The sequence below is a fragment of the Thermobia domestica genome, chromosome 13 (genome assembly GCF_964235325.1).
Source record: "Thermobia domestica chromosome 13, izTheDome1.hap1.1, whole genome shotgun sequence".
NCBI classification, from domain to species: domain Eukaryota; kingdom Metazoa; phylum Arthropoda; class Insecta; order Zygentoma; family Lepismatidae; genus Thermobia; species Thermobia domestica.
This window is the reverse complement of record NC_137466.1, coordinates 211,117,403-211,137,590: the sequence shown is the minus strand read 5'-3', so window position 1 is coordinate 211,137,590 and position 20,188 is coordinate 211,117,403. Positions and strand designations below refer to the sequence as shown.

At 35.3% G+C, this 20,188-nt stretch overlaps 1 protein-coding gene across 2 annotated transcripts in view; it reads right to left on the bottom strand.

Annotated features, from left to right (window-relative positions):
• The window catches only part of LOC145668986 (sodium-coupled monocarboxylate transporter 1-like), a 165,163-nt gene that overhangs the window by 14,567 nt on the left and 130,408 nt on the right, over nt 1-20,188 (bottom strand). For both annotated transcript variants that reach the window (XM_081737293.1, XM_081737294.1), the window contains 6 exons: nt 17,464-17,573; nt 15,068-15,251; nt 11,354-11,440; nt 5,990-6,153; nt 4,574-4,793; nt 3,002-3,116 (listed from right to left, as the gene is read on the bottom strand). In XM_081737293.1, coding sequence (XP_081593419.1) covers nt 3,002-3,116; nt 4,574-4,793; nt 5,990-6,153; nt 11,354-11,440; nt 15,068-15,251; nt 17,464-17,573 — 880 coding nt within the window. The remainder of the gene's footprint in view (nt 1-3,001; nt 3,117-4,573; nt 4,794-5,989; nt 6,154-11,353; nt 11,441-15,067; nt 15,252-17,463; nt 17,574-20,188) is intronic.

Genomic DNA, 20,188 nt, shown 5'->3' with positions numbered 1-20,188 from the left:
TTCTACCATAATTGGTTCCAAAGTTAGACATATTATAATTTGTATAAAAAGAAACTAATTTATTTATTTTTTAATAATTTATTTCTGCTAAACTAGCAGACAAATATACAATTTAAGTATTTCAACCCGTTAATAAACTTCTGTAGAATGCTGCAAAATTTGTCTTTCCCATTAGAGATACCTAGTTCCTTAGAAACTGAGGAAATTCGGTAGCCATGTTCTCCCCATAAGGTCCAATATACAAATTTTTGTGCCGAGAAAAGGTAGATCATCCCGTTAAGTGTGAGTGCATAAACATGAACGTGAGGTTAAGGATAGCCGAACAGGCCAAGGCTGTCCGCGAGCGGCTTATCCAATTCTACGAGAACCAGAGCTCGCGTGACTTTATGGCTGCTTTGAACCATTTTAATTGTGAATATCCTTAGGTACAGTCCATAGAATATTGAAAGATTATATGGAGACTAATGAAGCATCAAGAAAGAAGAAATCTGGTGTGGCCGATTTCAAAATGTAAGCAAACAGTCTAAAGTGCAATTAGACGAGAACTCTTGAAGAACCCTAACTTGTAAAACCGTTTTGTAGGACGAAAATATCAAATTTTTGAATTCAGTGTAAGGAAGATCAAGAAAGAACACGGATTCAAGGTTGAAACATGTAAAAGTGCACCATTTTATACAGACGAACAGCAGAAGCCCGCTAAGATCAACTGCCGCAAACTCGCCGACAAGAATTTCGAAAACAAGATTGTGATCATGAATGATGAAACTCACTCATTCCAAAACTTAGTGTTCGTGCCTCTTTCCAAGTATGTATCGTACACTGATAAACGTCAAGTTAGTCCTAACAAGTTCGTAAAACCTAAAGACAGGTATGCGAAGAAGTTCTTGATCTGGCAAGCGATCGCGGCAAACTGCAAAGTTTCGCCTGCTGTTATTCGAAGTGGGACAATTAACGGCAACCGCTATTTAGAGTGCATTGAGAAGGTTTTGATCCCATGGATACAAAACGAATTCACCGGATATTACATTGTGTTTTGGCCCGATATAGTAGCCTTGCATTATGTGAAAATAGTGCGCTGTTGCTGGAATCGAGTTTGTCCGCGAAAACGAGAACGAGCCAAAAGTTCTTCAGGTTAGACCCATTGAGCGTTTTTGAACTCGAGGCGAAATGGCTAAAACGCACACTTTCATCAAGGATATATATAGTGATCGGAAATATCAAAAGAAGTGTCCAAAAGTAGTGGACAAGCGCTTTTCAGGAAGTTCCGGTTCAAGCTTCGAGAAATCGGCTGCAAGGGTGTCTACAGCGTCAAATAGTAAACTACTTCTTTTTCCAGTTATCATTTGTTTATTACATTAAAATGTGTTGTGATTTATCAAAAAATAAAAATAAAAAGTTATTACAAAAATTCAAAGTTCCCTTAACTTAAATCGCACTCCTTGTAAGGTTGAGAACAACGGTTTATTAGTAATTGTAAAAATGCTCGTAATCACAAAGATCTAGCTCATCATAAAGAAATATCAAGCTCTACATGGATGCTATAAGTAAAGCAAGTCCGAAGGAATACGATGCATAGTTTTTTTACCTCTACCATTTGTGATTCTTGTGCTAGGAAACCTAAGTGCAATTTATACTTGTCTCGAGAGTTCAGCAGAACAATGCATAGAAAGGAATATAATTCCTTTGTTATGACTTCTGATCAGTCGTTGTACGAAAAACTCATAGAGAAGAGAAGAGTGACTGCAGAACGACTCTTACCCAGACGTTCAGTAGAAGATTGCGACACAAAAGTGTAATGGGAATACTAAAATCTGATAGCAAACTGTGCTGTTTTCGTCAACATTTTTAATTCTCTCTTTCAATTAAGAAAGATACTTACTCATAAACTATTTAGTAGACGTATAGAAGATCTGAATTTAGGGATATTTCATTGATATATATTGAAGAAAGTAAGTGACGCACAATATTTAAATAGTTTCACTATTTATAAGTTTTGAATTTTTTGTATTTGGTATAGCGTGGGAATTCAAGAGGAAAATGGAATCACTATTGGTTCTGTGTGAGTGGCCTGTGAAAAAGAGTCAAATGTGTCTACCATTGTAATGTGGCTAGAATTAAGAGCAATGGTTGAATTTTTAACAGCAGAAAAGATGAATCGTATCATATATCCTTTCCAGCTCATTAATTTCCATTTTTCTTATACTTATTAAATTACGGTACGCAAATTAAATTACATAAGTGGCCACACTACCCCTATTTTATTGCCTTGATAAACTCTGGAAATTACGTTAGACATTTCTGGAGAGAATTGTTATGGCCAGTTGTCCCAAAAATTAACAATATGAGTAATATTTAAATACATGCACTACTCTAATTTAACTACCCATAGGCCCACTCTAATTTATCTAACCTATGGTTTCTTCTGGAGATACGCTGTTAAGAGTAAGGGAATCGATACTACTATAAAAGTGTGTGCTTGAAAATTCATTTATATGTAACATGTGTATTTAGTGTTCAATTTCATGTTAACTCCTACTAATAAATTTATGTACATTGTTTCGAATTCCTGATCTTTATAAACAGGATATATCAAAGTTCTTCCTTGAAACTTTTCTTTAATTGCTGAAGTTCTCAATTGATACGTTTTTAGAACATAGTGTACGTTAACTTCTTTCCTTCAATGACAGTATTAATCCACATAGTGAGCCACGGTTATCATCTTGTACCGTGCAATGTGATTGAGAAATCTTCACGATTAACGTTACAGCCTCATCACCGAACTTGGATCTGAAATAATTAGATAAAATTTTCCACGCTTTTCTATACGTGGTGGCGACTCAGCATATCCACAAGGGCCAAACGACTCAGTTGTCATAATATCGCCTTCGGTCGACGGAATGGATGTCTGCAGCGCCGGAAGATCAAAGTGGAGCATTACAGAATATATAAGCAAAACAAGAAATAAAATGTAATGTTATAATTAATATTATAAGACACTTACAGGAGGTATTTGGCAGTTTTTCAGATACTTTGTCAGAAATGGTTGAAATTGATTTCAGCGTTACGACCCCATTTATTTTGTCTCCTTTCTCTCCAGGCACACTCCACGGCTTCTCCTAGAAAACACAATACAAAAATTTAAATAGTTAATATTTTCTAAGTTATTAATATGTACCGGGTACAGTAATTTACGGTAATATAATGCTAATTGGTCAGCCCTAGGCAAATTTGTTGTCCGTGCAATGACATCATTTACCGGGCCTTTCCTCCAGAAAGAACAAATCTTAAAAAAAAAACATGATTTTAAGTGTTACTACATCATGAACAACGAATGAAAGGGAAAAAGCACTCGAACTCAGAAAGGCCTAAACACTACAAATACAATCTCATTATGTCTGTTTTTTCTTTAAAGAATAATTTATTATGTTAGCGAAAAATAAAGCAAACACACCTGTAGGGGAAATATGGTAATCGTTGCTCGAATTCAATATCGAGCTTCAATCTCAATATATCAGTTCGCAATTTCAGTGCAACTAGATCTTTCATCTTTATTTCTTGATATTTCTTCTACATCTGTTAAAAAATTTAGAAAGAAACTTTTCCACCTTCAGTGATAAGAAAACGTGTTTGTAACAAAGACAAAAAACATTAGCTTTCATATCAAAACTGATAAATAACTAAATAGAACAGGTGTTCGCTACTGTTCGAGAATTGAGATTTTGTGTTTGAGAACAATCGAGCAATCCATACTGGGATTTGTTTTGGCACTGTCCGTGTGACTTTAAACTAATGCGATTTACACATGATTTATAAATGTAGTATACAAATAGGGCAGCTAAGTAAATTTAACTATCATGATCATGAAGTCTGTTTCCTACAAGAAATATTTAAGTAATACAGTTATAACAGATTTTGCGTTTCTTCGAAACTTGCCGCCCCTACAAATGCACGGGGCGCTCATATTGTAGAGCCCGCCCTCATTGATGGAATTATGCATGCATCTTTCGTTGACCAATTACAAATAACTCAGATAAAGAAAGGCTGACTCGACAGTGACCTGCAGGCTTAAAATATTGTATACAGTACATTTATCACTCAGGTGAAATTATTGTAAAAGCAACGCAATAACTGGTACTGATTTTGACTATGGATTTTATTTATCCTGGAAGATTTAATTGTTTTAAAAGTAAATTTGCAGTCTAGAATTATAACAGTTTCATAGAGCAATACTAAACCATACCGTTTATCGGAAATACTATTTCTTATACCAAAATATATTTTATGACACATTTGTAATATACGTTGAAACATTTCTTTCTCAAGATAACATAAGCGTAATTATATTGAATATTAACTTATACAGAAATTCGTATCGGATAATTTTCAACTTAATTCTTAGAGTATTCAATTTTTCGCACTAAGAGATTGGATTGTTTTATATCGGCAATTTTGGATGAGAAATTTGTTTTCCATATTGTTAATGAAAATTAATTATTTTATGATGAAAATACGGTAAATATGAAATGATTATTACATTAATACTTTAAAAACACTACCTATGACTAATACCTACCGTTGGTTGTTCGAAGTCACATCGTAGAGATTGTCGTATTGACGGAGGTAATCGCTTGAAAATCCATTTGGCAACAGGAGACAGAAGATCAGGATCTAATTTCTGTGGATCCTGTGGATCTGATAGGAAACTGATCGATAAAGCAAAGGCCACAGTAATGATGAAACCAATGGCTGTGTACCACATATAGGACACCGTGTACAGAGGAAACACATCTCCACTGGAAAACGAAATACGCAGTTAAAAGTTAAAAATATACTATAAGAAATATAAATAATGTAGCTAAAATAATACAGGGTGTCACAAAAAGGTTGGGACGGTGTGATATCTAGAAAAATGTATTTGTTATTAAGAAATCGCGAAATATGGGTCCGATAATTTAAAAAAAGAAAACTGAGGCAACACTGTGAAAGACTTACAATGGATCTTTGCTGGATCTCTTTCAAATGTTTTCGTTTGTTTTACTTATAATCTAAGGGGGAAAATAGCTATTTATTGGTGCATTTGGGTTATTATATAAATAACTAAATAAAGCTCTAACTATTGTTAGTTCGTAAAGTAGTAACTGGCTTTGTATAAGTTGATTCCTGAACATTGGCAATAAATTAATGAAGCACGTAGGGAAAGTCTGCACCGAATTTTTATACATGGCTCTAAATAATAGAGTGAAGAAATATAGACAGCAGCGAATCAGTAGTAGATACTCACTTCTGATACATGAGGTCTAGTTTCGATCCATGTCAATGTGAATTTGTGATGGACTTCATCTTTGTATGTTTCCTCAGAATTCTTCCGGGTTTTTTAAAATATAAATCTCAATTTGCTCCTTCCTCGATCATTATTCACTTATGTTTATTATTTATTTTCTTCAGCACACATCACATGATCGTGGAACGTTAAAATAAAAGATTCAATTTCGTCTTAAAGAAAAAATATTATTCATGACCAACGATCAACGTTTTCAACAACTAATCATAAGTTGAGAACCCTTGAAGTATCAAAGTAAAGGACACTTTATTTCCATAAGCCCCACCATACAGCAACCACCCTTTCGGTGATGAACTATTCACTTTGTTGAAGCCTGGAAATAATTAATTTCGTCAAAATTCATTTTTGCAGTAGACAGAAGTATCATAAACCTTGTTTTTATACATTTGAGAGTGATTGTTTTCATATACAATAACAAAAAACTAGAAAATACTAAAAGTAATACATAGAATGCTAGATCGTATCAAAAATTCTTCCCTTCCACGTTGCTATGAAAAATGTAAAGATTTACAGATAAAAGTGTAGATCTGGTAACACCAGTTCATTACTAGCCAATCGCAGTTTTCGGTAGCAGAAGAATACAAATATTTCTTTATTACCGTTAAGAAGTACAAAGGAAAATAAGATACAGTATCTGAATTTTAGTACCTTGGAGTTACTGTAGTGGCTGTACTAGTGACATTACACGAACATCCTAAAACTGAGGTGGGCTTCCTTGGAAGAATGATTTGTCCTGTGGCAACGGCAGTTTGCGTTCCTAATCCAACCCAAAAGGCGAAAGCCAATCCAAGAATGGCACCTGAAAATGCACCCTAAAAAGAAAAGAAAAACGCTTATATCAGACTTATTAGAATAGTAGCACATACTTTAAAATTACTCTTAGAAAAATTCTTCTTGAATGCACTCTTTTTGAGATTCCAATAAAATCTCAATTTTTCATATTTCTTCATTTAAATACATAGTATTTTCTCAGGAATCTGAACATCTATTACTCGAAGAACTTGTAATATGAACGAAAAATTCGAATAAATTTTGCCTCGGAATATGTATGCTGTTTTCGAATCCATGTGCCCGTTATGATTTCTTTATATGTCTTTACTAGTACATATGTTTCCCCTTTGCTTGGGCTACCAGTACGCTTTTTTATTCAATTCGTTGTCGGAAGAAATAGCGAAACCATCTTGTGTGATTTTGCGGCTACCTTTATGCTTTTTAATCGACTTAAAAAAGGTTATTTTATATATCCCAGAAAATGGATAAAAATATATTTAGAACGAGTAGTTTACAGTAAGTAATACGAAAAGTCCTGAAACTCTCTGTAATCATAAAGTTGTTTACAACACAATTAACAAGGAAGGAAAGGGCTTAAGCCCGTAACTTCACCAATCAACAACAGTCACGACAATGAAAGAATGAACGAACGAATCGGGGTTGAATTACAACTCAAGCCATTGCTTTAAAACGACTACTTACGATTACAAGTTAGGAAGAATATATTTCAGTTCTATGTAGTGGGAAAGGCAAAAGCCATGGTGATTGGAACAAAGGGGTCTGTGTCAAATATAAAAGTAGGAGGGAAGAAAATAGAACAAGTGAATAGTTTTCGATATCTGGGTAGTATTCTTAGTAATGACATGAAATGCGAACGTGAAATAAAAGCAAGGATAGGAATGGCGAAAGAAGCCTTTAGGAGGAATGAAAGTCTGTTTTGTGGGACCTTGAATAAAGAGTTGAGAAAAAGACTCATAAAATGCTTCGTGTGGAGTGTTGTACTGTATGGAGCGGAAACGTGGACATTACGTAAAGATGATTAAAATCGACTGGAAGCCTTCGAAATGTTGGTGTGGAGAAGAATGGAAAGAATTTGTTGGGTAGAGCGGAAAACGAATGAGAGAGTGTTAGAAATGGTGGGTGAGAAAAGAACACTTTTAGATAGTATTAGGAAGAGGAAGAGAAACTGGTTGGACATTGCCTAAGAAGAGATTGTATCATGAGGGACGTCCTAGAGGGTATGGTGGCGGGAAATATAAGGATGGGGCGAAGGAGACTACAATTAATGGATGATATTAAAACAGAAAGATCATACGCGAAGACAAAGAGGTTAGCGGAGGACCGTGGAGCATGGAAGCTTCTCAGCTGCGGCAAGTGACCTGCCAATAAAGGCAGAATACCTATGATGATGATGATGATCTATGTAGTGGAGCCTACCATCTATCAGTACTTTTGTACAGTAATTACTGCAAGCTTTACTACACTGCTTAGAAAAATAGTATGTTTGCTCATGAGAAAAAACATCGCTGGATTGAGTTTTAGTCTTCCTTTCTATAATTTCGTCTCTGATTGCAAGCATTTCATTACACCGTGGTAAGAAAGTCTATGCATAAGGACAACAATGCAGAGCACATGTATTCGTATCCTTTCGTCATGGCATTTTCACAGTAGTGAATGCAGATTTAACTGGAATATACCGTGCTTAAGGCTTCATATACAGATTTAAATGCAGTCAAGGACGGAGTTTTTACCATTTATTTATGTGATTTTTCCATGTTTGCCTCGGTGAATGTCTAGCAACAGCTGGAATTATAACATTCCTATTTTGTGATTCTTCCATTACACTTGAGTTTTACCATGACAAATAATGGTGCCGCTCCATTATTACTGTCATTATCTATGACGTCATATTTTTCATAAGTTTTGACGTCATCATCTTTATCTGGAAAAGTAAAGAGAAAATATACGTAAAATGGACAAGAAGAATTGACATTCTCATAGTGCTGAAAAGTCATTCTTCCGTAATTTCCTAAATATCACCGTAGTTTACGTACATTTTACCCGTAATTTTTTCTCAGTGTAGGTTAGCTTAAACCTTCAAAACAGAGGCGTGTAAACTTTTTCAATTTCGAGTAGAAAATCGTGTATGATCGTGTAGAAATATACGCGTCATTTCCACACCGCCTTTTCCGCGACTAAATTATAATAAATAATTCCTTCCACCTTCATATAAATGCCGCTTACAACATTAAAAACAGCCAACAACAACATCCACTTTCTTAACTTCAACTATTCCCCTCACCTCACTTTCATTCTCTTTCTCACAAATCAAAATATATTATCCAATTGGCACGGTAAATTTTCTAAAATCGGACCAGTGATACAGCACTTAACCCAAATTTTTATTGATCAAACAAGCTATTCCAGTAAGATGTTTACGTATAAAATATTTGAAAACTTTTGACATTTGTTTTAAAGACAGACAAAGGGTGAAGTTAAGCTTACTTCACTCAAATTCATTATATCCTGTACGTTATGCTACTCCGCACGTCTCTGAAGTATTTGGGGTTGCCTACCAAGTAGGCAAAAGTATGCTTATGCTTGGATTGGAAAATTCTCTTTTTTTCGATAGATATGCAGATGAAAATAACCCACTTCAAAAATACTAAAAAAGAGGTAGTAAAAATTTAAAAAATATAAAAACTTAAAACAATAACTTACCTCAAAATACAACTTTAACTAAAAGGCAGAATTTTTTAATAATAATAATAATAATAATAATAATAATAATAATAATAATAATAATAATAATAATAATAATAATAATAATAATAATAATAATAATAATAATAATAATAAAATAGACCTTAGCAATCAGTATAAGATTGTAGCAATCGATGCAACCTTACCTCAAACATAGTTGACCATATTTCGACGCGGTTTTTCACTAATTTAATGAGATATTCAGAAGGAATGCTCTTACTTTAACTAAACTTAGCACACATATTACTTACAGTCTGGAAAAGAGTACTGTCCGGGTAAGACCACCTAGCACGTCTAAAGAGTAGTGGGAGGGGGAAGACGGGGAAGACATAAAAATGATCGTAAACGGCCGATATTAGAGTCAAATCCGTAGTTTTCGGGGTGGCTGAGGTGAACAGTGATACTTCAGATGTCGTTTATATCCGAATTCAGCCCCAGTATTACTCGTGAGGCGGGGGAACCGTTACACGTAAAAATAATTTAAAATGACCAATTTTAGTTTCGAGTCCATAATTTTCAGGGTCCCTAAGTTGATTCGTGACAGTTTTGGATCCATTTAAGTCTAAGGCCAGCTTTCAGTTGGTGTAAGACACTTCCTAGTACTCCTAGGGAAGGGAAGGGGAGACATAAAAAGGATTAGTGTCAAATTATTAGTTTTCAGCAACACTAAATTAATTGGTGGCAGTCTGATGTCCTTTAATTTCAAGTTCAATCCCCAGTGGCGGAAAGATCCTCTTAGCACTCCTAGCGATAGTGGGAGTGGGAAAGGAGACATAAAAATAATAAAAAGAACGACCAATATTTGTTCTTTGGGGTCGCTTAGATAAAGAGTGACACTTCAGATGCCATTTATGTTCAGCTTTAGCCCCACTAACATCATGGAGGTGGTGAAATTATGATATGTAAAAATAATTGAAAATGACCTATATTAATGTCAAATCCATAGGTTTTCGGGGCCTATACGTTGATTGCTGGCAGTTCCGATGACACTTAAGTTGAACTTCAGCCTCCAGTAAGGGTAAGACCCCCCTAGCACATCTAAGGAGAGAGGAAGTGTGTAACATATGAAATTATCAAAAATGATCGCTATTAGTGTAGAGACCATAGTTTTTGGGGTAGCTGAGATGAATAGGGACAAGCCATTTAAATCCAAATTGAGCTCCCGTTAGTACTTCTCAAGGGGATGGTGACTTGAAAAGACTAATCAAAGACGACTTATATTAGCATTCAATCCAGAGTTTTTGAGATCTTCTTCCGTGCGAAGAACGGGTATTTCAGAAATATATATATAAATAATAAATCCACTGACTGAGTTAGTGATTCACTCATTAACAGATGTCAGAAATTACCAGGCTTAGAATCATCAAATTTTATGGAAATATTCCTCTTACACGCTGTAAATAAGAACAGATTTTGCCATTATCCTAGGAGGGGATAGAGAGAGCTTCAATTTATTATTATTATTATTATTATTATTATTATTATTATTATTATTATTATTATTATTATTATTATTATTATTATTATTATTATTATTATTATTATTATTTTGCTGTTCAGTAGATATCAGAACTATCAGATGTAGAACCCTGAAAATATCTATATGGAAAAATATTATCATTTCACGCTAGACTGCAAATAATGTAAATTGACGAGTGATTTGCTACACTGTACTAAGCCACTAATATGAAACATGGTGTTTATTTTTGTTCATGGATTTCTAAAGAAATAATTAACTAAAGTAACTGTATGGCCTATGGAACCTGGAGGTTCTATGCAGCATTCATAAAACTCTCCATTGAAATCTTCTCTTAACTAAGTGGATCTAGTTTCCACTTCGTATTTCTATTTCTGGAAGATTCATCTTAATACTGTTCGTGTATCTGTTCCAAGGTCTTTCTAATGGTCTTTTTCAGGTTGTGTTTCTAGTTAGAATTTGAAAGTGTTTCTACTTTTTTTCCTTATTTATTTTTCTTTATGTTATGTCTACATGACCTGCCATCTAAACTTCCTAGATTTGATGACCCTAACAATGTTTGGTAAACACAATCAATTATCCAGTTCCGTTGTGAAGTTTCGCCATTCCCCGCTCCCGTTCTTTTTGAGTCCGAATACTTGTCTCAGGATTTTATTCTTAAATACTTTCGGTCTTGGTTCTTCCCTCAGAGGAAGCGACCATGTTTCCCAACCATACAGCACAATAGGAGTAATTATCGTTTTATATGCTTTAAGCTTCAAACTCTTCTATTTTTCTTATAGAGTATTTCAGAAAAAAAATTCAGTGTTATTTGCAATAACATCATAAAGAAGTAATTAGAGAAGCATAATAGCCCTTCCCTTCTTTTATAGGAAATAAATTTTTAAAAATACAGATGGTGATTAATTAATTCTCGTGTTTTTCACTCCTACAAACTATTTTGTTTCTCATGGTTTGTTTCACTTTTACCTTGTTGAGCTAAAGGTTTGAAAATAACTTACCACACTATTTGTCCAGGGAAAGAACATCCCCAGAGTAAAAAGTCCTAATACTGGTCCTCCAACCATACCGTGGATCGAATAGGCTGCCTGGAAAAGACAAAAGGGAATCTTAATCTTCCAAGCTATGGTACGCAAAAGTAGGTAACGTCTTCTACGTCTGTTTGTCTCTCTGTCAACAGGTATCAAACCAATGACGGCAGTTTCAATTTCCTGGAGGGACAAGCAGAGGGGCAGAAAAATGTTTTGAAGAGGAGCTATTTATTTGGTGTACCGAAAATGATGGCTTTATATTACTTGATATATACGACATATCTGAGGGGCAGGCATAAGCACCACAGAGCACTCGCCTCCATATTTCCTCTGGTGTTGTCATTTATTAAACACTTTTTATCTATGTATTCTTATATTCTAACATTCTCCCCTCTTTACAAAATAAGACTTATACCTTGAAACCTAATCTAACATCTTATGTAATCTCATATATCTTGTAGCCTAATCTAACAACTTACAACATAATCTAACCACTTGCAACTGAAACGTATCACAGAAACAGAAATCAAATCAAAGAAATCTAGGAATCCTCCGAATAATCTTCGTTTCCTTTCCATCTTCTAAACTTCCTTCTTCTTTGTTGCGCCTGCCATCTCTCCTGCAGAAAATCTATCTGTGCCTGCATGCACTTTTGTTTCTCCATCAGCTGAGCAAGAATTACGTCACGCTCTTGCAGCTCCTCCGTCCACGAAGTGATCTTGCCGGCTTCCACAGAATCACAGTTCTTCTCCTTGCTATCAGACTCTTTCCGATGATCTCGTGACCTTTTCTTGTACTACCAATTGGCCCAACAATGTTTAACTCTCTTGGGAGAATTCGTGTGCTTATCCTCTAAAACTTCTATATCTGGGTAGTTCGGTACCTCTACTTCATGCAGCTCTGACATATGCCCTTGTAATCCGTCGGTTGTAAGCTTTGACCTTCTTAAAATCGATCTGCGCTGGATTTTCCATGAGTAGCGGAATAACTTGTTCTTGCTCCCGTACTTGATTGGCCATTACTGTAATGTTTGTCACTGAAGAACGTCTGTTATCCACGGACTGCTGCAGAGTCGTATCACTCGTAGTATTCCTTCTTCTTTCCCATCTTCTTCTGCTGTTGACAACCCACTTAGCGATTACTTGTTTCAATTTACTTGTTGAAGGTACTGGAGAAGTTTCTATGTTTCCAATGAGGGGGTATCTAGCTTGATTTGCTTCTATGCAATCTGACGTAAGTACGTGGGTTGAGTCTGACTCATTTGTATCTTCCTTGCACCTTCTCTCCTTTTCGTCTACTTGAATGATAGTTTCTGGCTTACTTTGATTTTCAATTAGTATTCGTAAATTAGTCTGCTGATTGCGCGATGCCGTTGGCCCAGGAGCGTCAGTGTTCTTGCTTGCGCGTTCCAATTTGAAGTTTGGATTTAATCTTTTTGCAAAACATGCTTTAGCAAGATGGCCCACAAAGAGACATCGATAGCATCTCTTGGTTTTAGCTGGGCAAATCTTACCATTATGAAATCGCAGACATCTTTTACAGACTTTGGAAAATCCACCTATGCGTGGTAGCGTTGTTGATTGCCAATTATTTTTCATTGATACCGAAGATTCAGAATGCTTGTACTGAAGTTGACGTTTTAAACAATATATCTCTTCCTTCAACTGAGCCAGCTCTTGATCTCTCTGATTTAATTCATATGCAATCCACCTTTTAACATCTGTGTGTAGAGAGTTTTTGAGTTTTTCCCATGAGGATGAGAGTGTAGAATCCTTAAAATTAAACTGTGCCATTGTAGGAACGTAGCTTTCTTCTAATTCGACTGCGCCAATGTTAGTTTACTAGAATCAACAAAAATACACACTTAATTTTTTCTGTGTCTTTACTTTAAATCTTTGCCTTTATATAACACAGCTATCTATATCAATCTTACTTCACAAGTACATTAATCTTCTTACATATCAATCTATATCATTATACTCTGACTTCCAATATAATCTGATTTCAATTATATTCTAACTTCCATTATAATCTAAGTTCCATCATAATCTAACTCTATTTCCACATACTATATCTCTTACCTACCGTAACCGCTTGTTTCTTATTTTTAAGCACTTTGTGCCTTATTCCCATATCCTACAAGAAGAACATTAGCGCCACCGCTGTCCAGATGAGAGTATAAAACACACTATAAAACCTTCATCGGCATCATTTCGGCTGCTCACCACCTCTCGTAACTTGCCTGGAGCTCTGAGGTCTCCTGCCTACTTAGCTTGCCTGGAGCACTGAGAGATTCTAATCGCAACCACCTAGCTTGACTGGAGCTCTGTGGTTTCTTTTTCTTGGCTGTCTGGGCATTTGGACACCTATTTAGCCAGACAAACTACATAGAGAACATTGTATTGGTCTTCGGAGCACAATTAGAATGACTTCGAGTGCTGTATTTGTATATAAGAAAATTTTTATAATAAAAAGTTGTGTAAGAAAATCCAAATCCCGTATGATAAATTGCTCTACCTTGTCAAGGTTATTTTACAATATTCAAGATAAAGGGATTAAAAAAAACAAAGAAATGAAATAAGTACGTTAATAATGCTGTTGTTCAGGAAGATTTAATAGCACTCGTTCTATTAATGCTCATAAGGTCCACTGGACTTCATCTCTTAACCTTTTATGAGTTCCCTCGTGGTTATATGGTTAGCGTGCGCTTCTTTGGTTTAGGAGACCCGGTTTCGATTTCCGGTAAGATTTCATGTGATTTGAATCCCACGTTAAGATGTAGGTCTTCGTTTGATCCAGCCTAGCTGCTGAACAAGCTGGTAAACTCTAATCAATCTTTCACATCTTTCGTTTTTCTTCCAGTATGTAAGTTTAATAATAAAATTACTTTCTTTGTCATCATATTGTAAAACTTCTTTGTAGGTAAAGATAAGTTTAATAGAATCGAGGTCCGAAATTGACTCCCGCTACAGGTTTATTTATGAAAAATTCACTTTGCAGAAAATACTACAAAATGTTTCCTCTAATTTGTCAGGTAGAAATTTGGTAGTCGTTGACCGTAGGTTCCGGACAGGATCTCCACAGAGGCCCGAAGCAGGCTAAGCACAGTGACGTTGGAAATCCCAACGCTCCGAAGCAAGCAGTGAGAGGGTTAGAAATCACAGAGCCCCGAATCAGGCTAAGTTAGGAGGAAGGAATAGCCAATAGTCCCGAAGCAAACTAGAGGCTTTGGAAGTAGGTTACTCCTAATGCTCCAAGGCAACCAGTAGGAGGGATACCAGAGAACTGGTACTGGTCTGCTGGTTGCTGCCCAATTTATAGGCGTCCAGAGCGGCGGTGGCGCTGCTGCTGTGCTGTCGTCATGTGCTTCGTAGGATGTGTCAGGGTTTCGTCGTCTGCTACTCATAGTGATCCCACGTGTTGTGTAGTAAATACATATGGTGATGTTTACAAACAAGGGTACATGGCGTTGTTTGTATACAGAAGCATGCGGTACATTAAAATACATTTAAAGAAAAAGTAGAGAGACATCCTATTATGAGATTTTGGTATAACTTATATTGAGATTTTCATGTGGCTTAATTCATCTGTGAACTCAGAAAAATATTCTTTTTCCATGCTAACTTAAGCATTATAATACTCGAATAATAGTTAATTACTAAGAAAATAAAACAAATTCTTTACCTGAAGAACTGCACCCAAGTGCTCTACAACGAACACCAAGGCGAAACTGAAAACTCCGTAGCCCACGGCTAGGGATTTTGTAAGTACTGTTGCTTTGTCTTCGGACAGCGTTTTATGACAACATCCAAACACAAAATCTTTTAATGTAATTGCTGCCAGTGCGTTCAACCCGGTAGATACTGTACTGGAAAAGAAGAAAACGGTATATGTAATTAATAAATATCTTTACATACATACATATACATAAATGTGAGAATTAGAAAAATATTTGTTAAAATAATTTAAAGTGCCTGACTGACTAGACTAGTGACTGACTGACCGGGTCAAACCGCTTAAGCTAGAAACTTGACATGACAGAGTATATGATTTGTAACGTAAAGTGCGAAGAATTGTAAGCGTAAGGAAGAATTTTTGGACATTTGACGAGAAAGCGGAGATAGCTAACTAACTAACTCTATGGCCTATGAAAACCGTAGATTCAATGCCGCATTCACAAAAGCTCTCCACTGACTTCTATCCTTAGCTAATTGGATCCAGTTTCTACTTTGTATTCCTATCTCTGCGAGATCCATCATAATATTATCCTCCCATCTGCGCCTAGGTCTTCCTAATGGTCGTTTTCCTATGGGTCTTCCAGTCAAGACTTTGAAAGCGTTTCTACTTTCTTCCATTCTAGCTACATGGCATGCCCACCTAAGCCTCATAGACTTGACGACCCTAACAATGTTGGGTAAACCGTATAAACTATGTAGTTCCTCGTTATGAAGTTTCCGCCATTCCCCATTCCCGTTTCTCTTGGGTCCGAATATTCTTCTCAGGAAATACCTTCAGTCTATGTTCTTCCCTCAGAGTAAGCGACCATGTTTCGTAACCATACAGAACAACAGGCATGGTTATCGGTTTTCAAGCTTCAAATTCCTCGACAGAATTCGCGACAACAAGAGATTTTGAACCGAACAGTAACACGAATTCCCTGCTTTTAGTCGACATTTAATTTCTTTGTGAATATAATTTTCGTCTGTTAATATTGATCCCAAATATTTGAAAGTATCAAGCGGACATAGGAGTGGCAATTTATACAGTAAAGTGTCCGTAGCTTCGAATCTCTGAAGGGTAGAAACATGAAATTTGATATAGAGAACCTGAATCAAACTACTTGGCGTAACAAACCATTTTGTGAGCCTGAGCCGCTTCAACGCCATTTGTTAGCGAGCTGTTGAACTACGTGCAATTCTAGCGATGAACATCTGGTCAGTGCTCTGCGTCACTCTGTCTCTATATAACAAGCGTATCAGGAGATTTTTACACTTAGATTTGGTACATAGACTTGCCACTTAAAATAATTAGAAACTTAATTCGCTGTTGTGATCTTTTTTTTTCTAGAAGGGAAGAAAGAAAGGTGGGAAGAAGAAAGGGTGGAGTTCCAATTGTTGTAACAAGTTGACCATATCTCAAAATCCTTGAAGATTAGAGATATGAAATTTAGTATTCAGACTTCTCATTTAAAATAATTAAAGATGTGTTTCAGCGTTTTTAATATTTCTCTTATTAGGGGGAAAAAGCGGGAAGAAACACAGGATACTTGTTGCAATTGTTAAAATTAGCTGATTATATCTTGAAAGCCCTTAAGAGGGCAGGCTACTAAAAATGATACAAAAGTTTACCATTTTTCTTTTGCCCGTTTTGCGTAAGTGAAAATAGATAATAATATATAACTTACCATAATAATAGATACTGTTATTCTACACCCGAAAATAAGAATCGAAAGAATTTTTAGTGTTGCCACCCACAAAGTGTAATTTTAATAACTTTCCGTTTATTACAAAATAAATACAAATATTATTTAAAAAGTAATTAACAAGGTAACCAACAAGACAATATGGTAAGTCATCAATTACCATTGAGTTCATTTTTCTAGTCGCTGCCTTAACCTAGGTTTTTGGGTAATTCCTATTATGGTCACACTGTAATTTCTATAAATAGCAACATTGAAAATTCTTCCGATTCTTATTTTCGGGTGTAGAATAACAGTATCTATTATTGTGGTAAGTTACATTTCATTACCTCTTTTCACTTCTGAAAATGAGCAAAAGAAAAATGGTTAGCTTTTGTATCATTTTTAGTACTTTGCCCTCTTAACGTTAGAACATTTCTATTCAAATGTGTATCCCAAGGATGGCCAATACATAGCACAAGAATAATAAAGTGTAGTAAAAAAAATGCTTTAATATACCAATCATTTGAGCCAGTAACTGATACCCATAATAGTAATTATCTAATATTCAATCAATTTGTTTATCTACAATACCTTGTTATCCTGAACACTAAACTATAAAAGAAACAGGAGATTAACAAAACGATAAAGAGTAAATATCTGTAGAATATTCTGACAGTACCTGAGAGCGCCACTAAATATTCCAGCGACAAATAATCCAGGGACTCCTGGGAAATCTCCCAACGTCTCCATCACAAACAATGGGAAAAGTTGATCCGATGCAGCAATCGCCTATAATATAACCAAGCAAATTTGTGAAGTTTATATAAACTGAATTTACATTTTTAAAAAGTCACAAAATATCTTAGAAAATTAGGAATTAGATTTTTGATCGTTTGGTATCTACTGCTATTTTAGCTCGTCACGCTTCATAGCGATCACAGTACCCGGAGAATTAGGGACGGAAGAAGGAAATAGTGAACATGGGTGCCCAAGGGGGAGCAAGGGGACCCCACTGGCTCACGGAAATGTATACGTAATGCAGTAAACTACATATATTAAATATCAGAAATACCAAACTTAATATAGCAACCATGGAGATTGGGCACCCCTAAAATATTCTTCTGACGACGCCCCTGATAGTGAAGGAAAGAAGCGGCAGGGGACAATTATGTTGCGTACCAACCCAGCATTTGCCTAATGTGAATAAGGAAAATCCAGGAAAAACCTCTATCAGGATGGCTAGCCTGAGAAAAGTGTTACACTTTTGTGACCGAGTTACACTTTTGCACTGAGAATCGAACACAAAAGATCCAAAGTACTATATAGATAAGCGTGTCTTGATTATATATATTTCATTGAATTCTGATAACTTTTAAAATCTCATTTTCACAATTACATATTACTCGCTTTCCATACCCGTGGCGAAATTACGTAGTAATTTGAGTAAATGTCATATAGTATTAATTTGCACAATTACGAAATTAGATAATTACATTGGTCTAAAAGTAGATTCTGAATGTCAGTTGCAATCTCGGGAACCGTAAGTCATAGAAAGATGATATTTTGCGAATTTTTCAATTTTGAGCGTATGTCTTCTTAAAATGACATATCATAGAACGTTTTAACAGAACTCATAAACAAAACATTTTCAAAAAAAAAAAAAAAAAAAAAAATGAGTACTCAAGGAAATTACAAATGGATAGATATCTTACAAGAATTGTTTAGTGAGTATAATAATAAAAAGGCACATATAACAATTGGTATAAAGCCTGTAGAAGTTAATAAGAAAAATAAATTCTTTTTAAGTTCGTTCTAGCAATGCTCTTGCAATTGATTTTTATTGAAATTGTATTTTAAGTAATCAAACGAAAGAAGTAATCTGAATTCAAGATTCACGCGTCTTCGAGTATTTTGAGTATGAGAAAGAATTTTATTTCCTGTTGTGGAGATAGAGTAGAAGCAAGAAATCTGTGATTTGAAAAAAAAATTGCGAGCAAGATACTGTAAGGCCTGCACCAGTCTGTTACGAAAACATCAGTTGACACATATAACCCTTTGTCTTCAAGTAGTTACGCCATAAAACTACCTATTTGAATATTTCCCCACTATCTCCGACTGGTTACACGGCGAAAACCACGCATCAGCATTGATCTGCTGGACAGAAATTCAACTGTTTTACCTACACCAGTGTGAAAAACTACATACAAAAAGAACAGCGATATTTTTTCTATTTAGGAACAGATCCTAAATACCATTTTAATTACATGTAGATACACCAAACATTCTTTTTCCATAATAATATTTCTATGCATTGTCCTCAAACGGTTGAAGAAGTAGAAATACTTGAAATGAAATTTCAGAAACACATGGAGTTGAATTACTTTTTATTTATTACAATAAAGCAAAATATATCTTTTTAAAAATGTTTTTCAATAGAGATACACATAGGGAACATAGCAGTCAAATAATGACAATTAACCTATAGGTGCACAATAATTATCTTAAATTTTGGAAAACCTTTGAGTAAATTCTTATGGTATTTTGATATAATTTCATGCAAAGTTTCAAGAAAAGAAACGTCATCATCTGATACATCCTTATTATAAACATAGACACCTCAGTCTCTCAGTCATGCTTCTAATAGTTCACAGCTAGGATAAAAGGTGTCAGTAGCTGTGCTACCTCTTACCTGATGTCAAGAGATGTCGCTACCATGCAATTTGCAGAAGAGTCGAAAATTTGGAGGATAGTACGTTTGGCAGAACAGCTGTGCGATATTTCTACATATCAATCGATCGACCGGGATATCGAAATGTAGGTAAAAAAAAAAAAAAACTGATCAATATACCGATACTTCGAATTTCAATATTCTTTCGATTATCCATATTCGATATGTTAATACTTCTCGAAATTTTGATATTCTTGTATATTTCAATATACAGGGGGGGGGGCATAAGGCACATTACAAAAATGCATTTGCAATGAACTATTAGTGTCAAGGGATTTATGTTCCACCTTGTATATTGTTATTTCGGTATTTGATATTTTTGACATTCTTAGATATTTTAATGTTTTGATACTTTTTCAGTATTTAATATTTTTCTATATTTCAATATACTTTTCATATTTCATGGGCCGCGGTGGCTCAGTGGTAGAGCGTTCATTGTAGTGCTTGGGGTCCCTGGTTCGATCCCAGCCCCCGCCAAGTGAACTATGTGGTGGATAAACACCGTGTGCGTGGGTTTCCTCGGGGATCTCTCGTTTCCTTTTACTTTCTTCATTCCACCATTTCATTAATTACTCATCATCACCGTCTCCTTTAGAATAACCGGCATAACCATGGGACGTAAAACTCAAAGATTTCATTTCATTTTTTCTTTTTATATTTCGGTATTGGACATTTT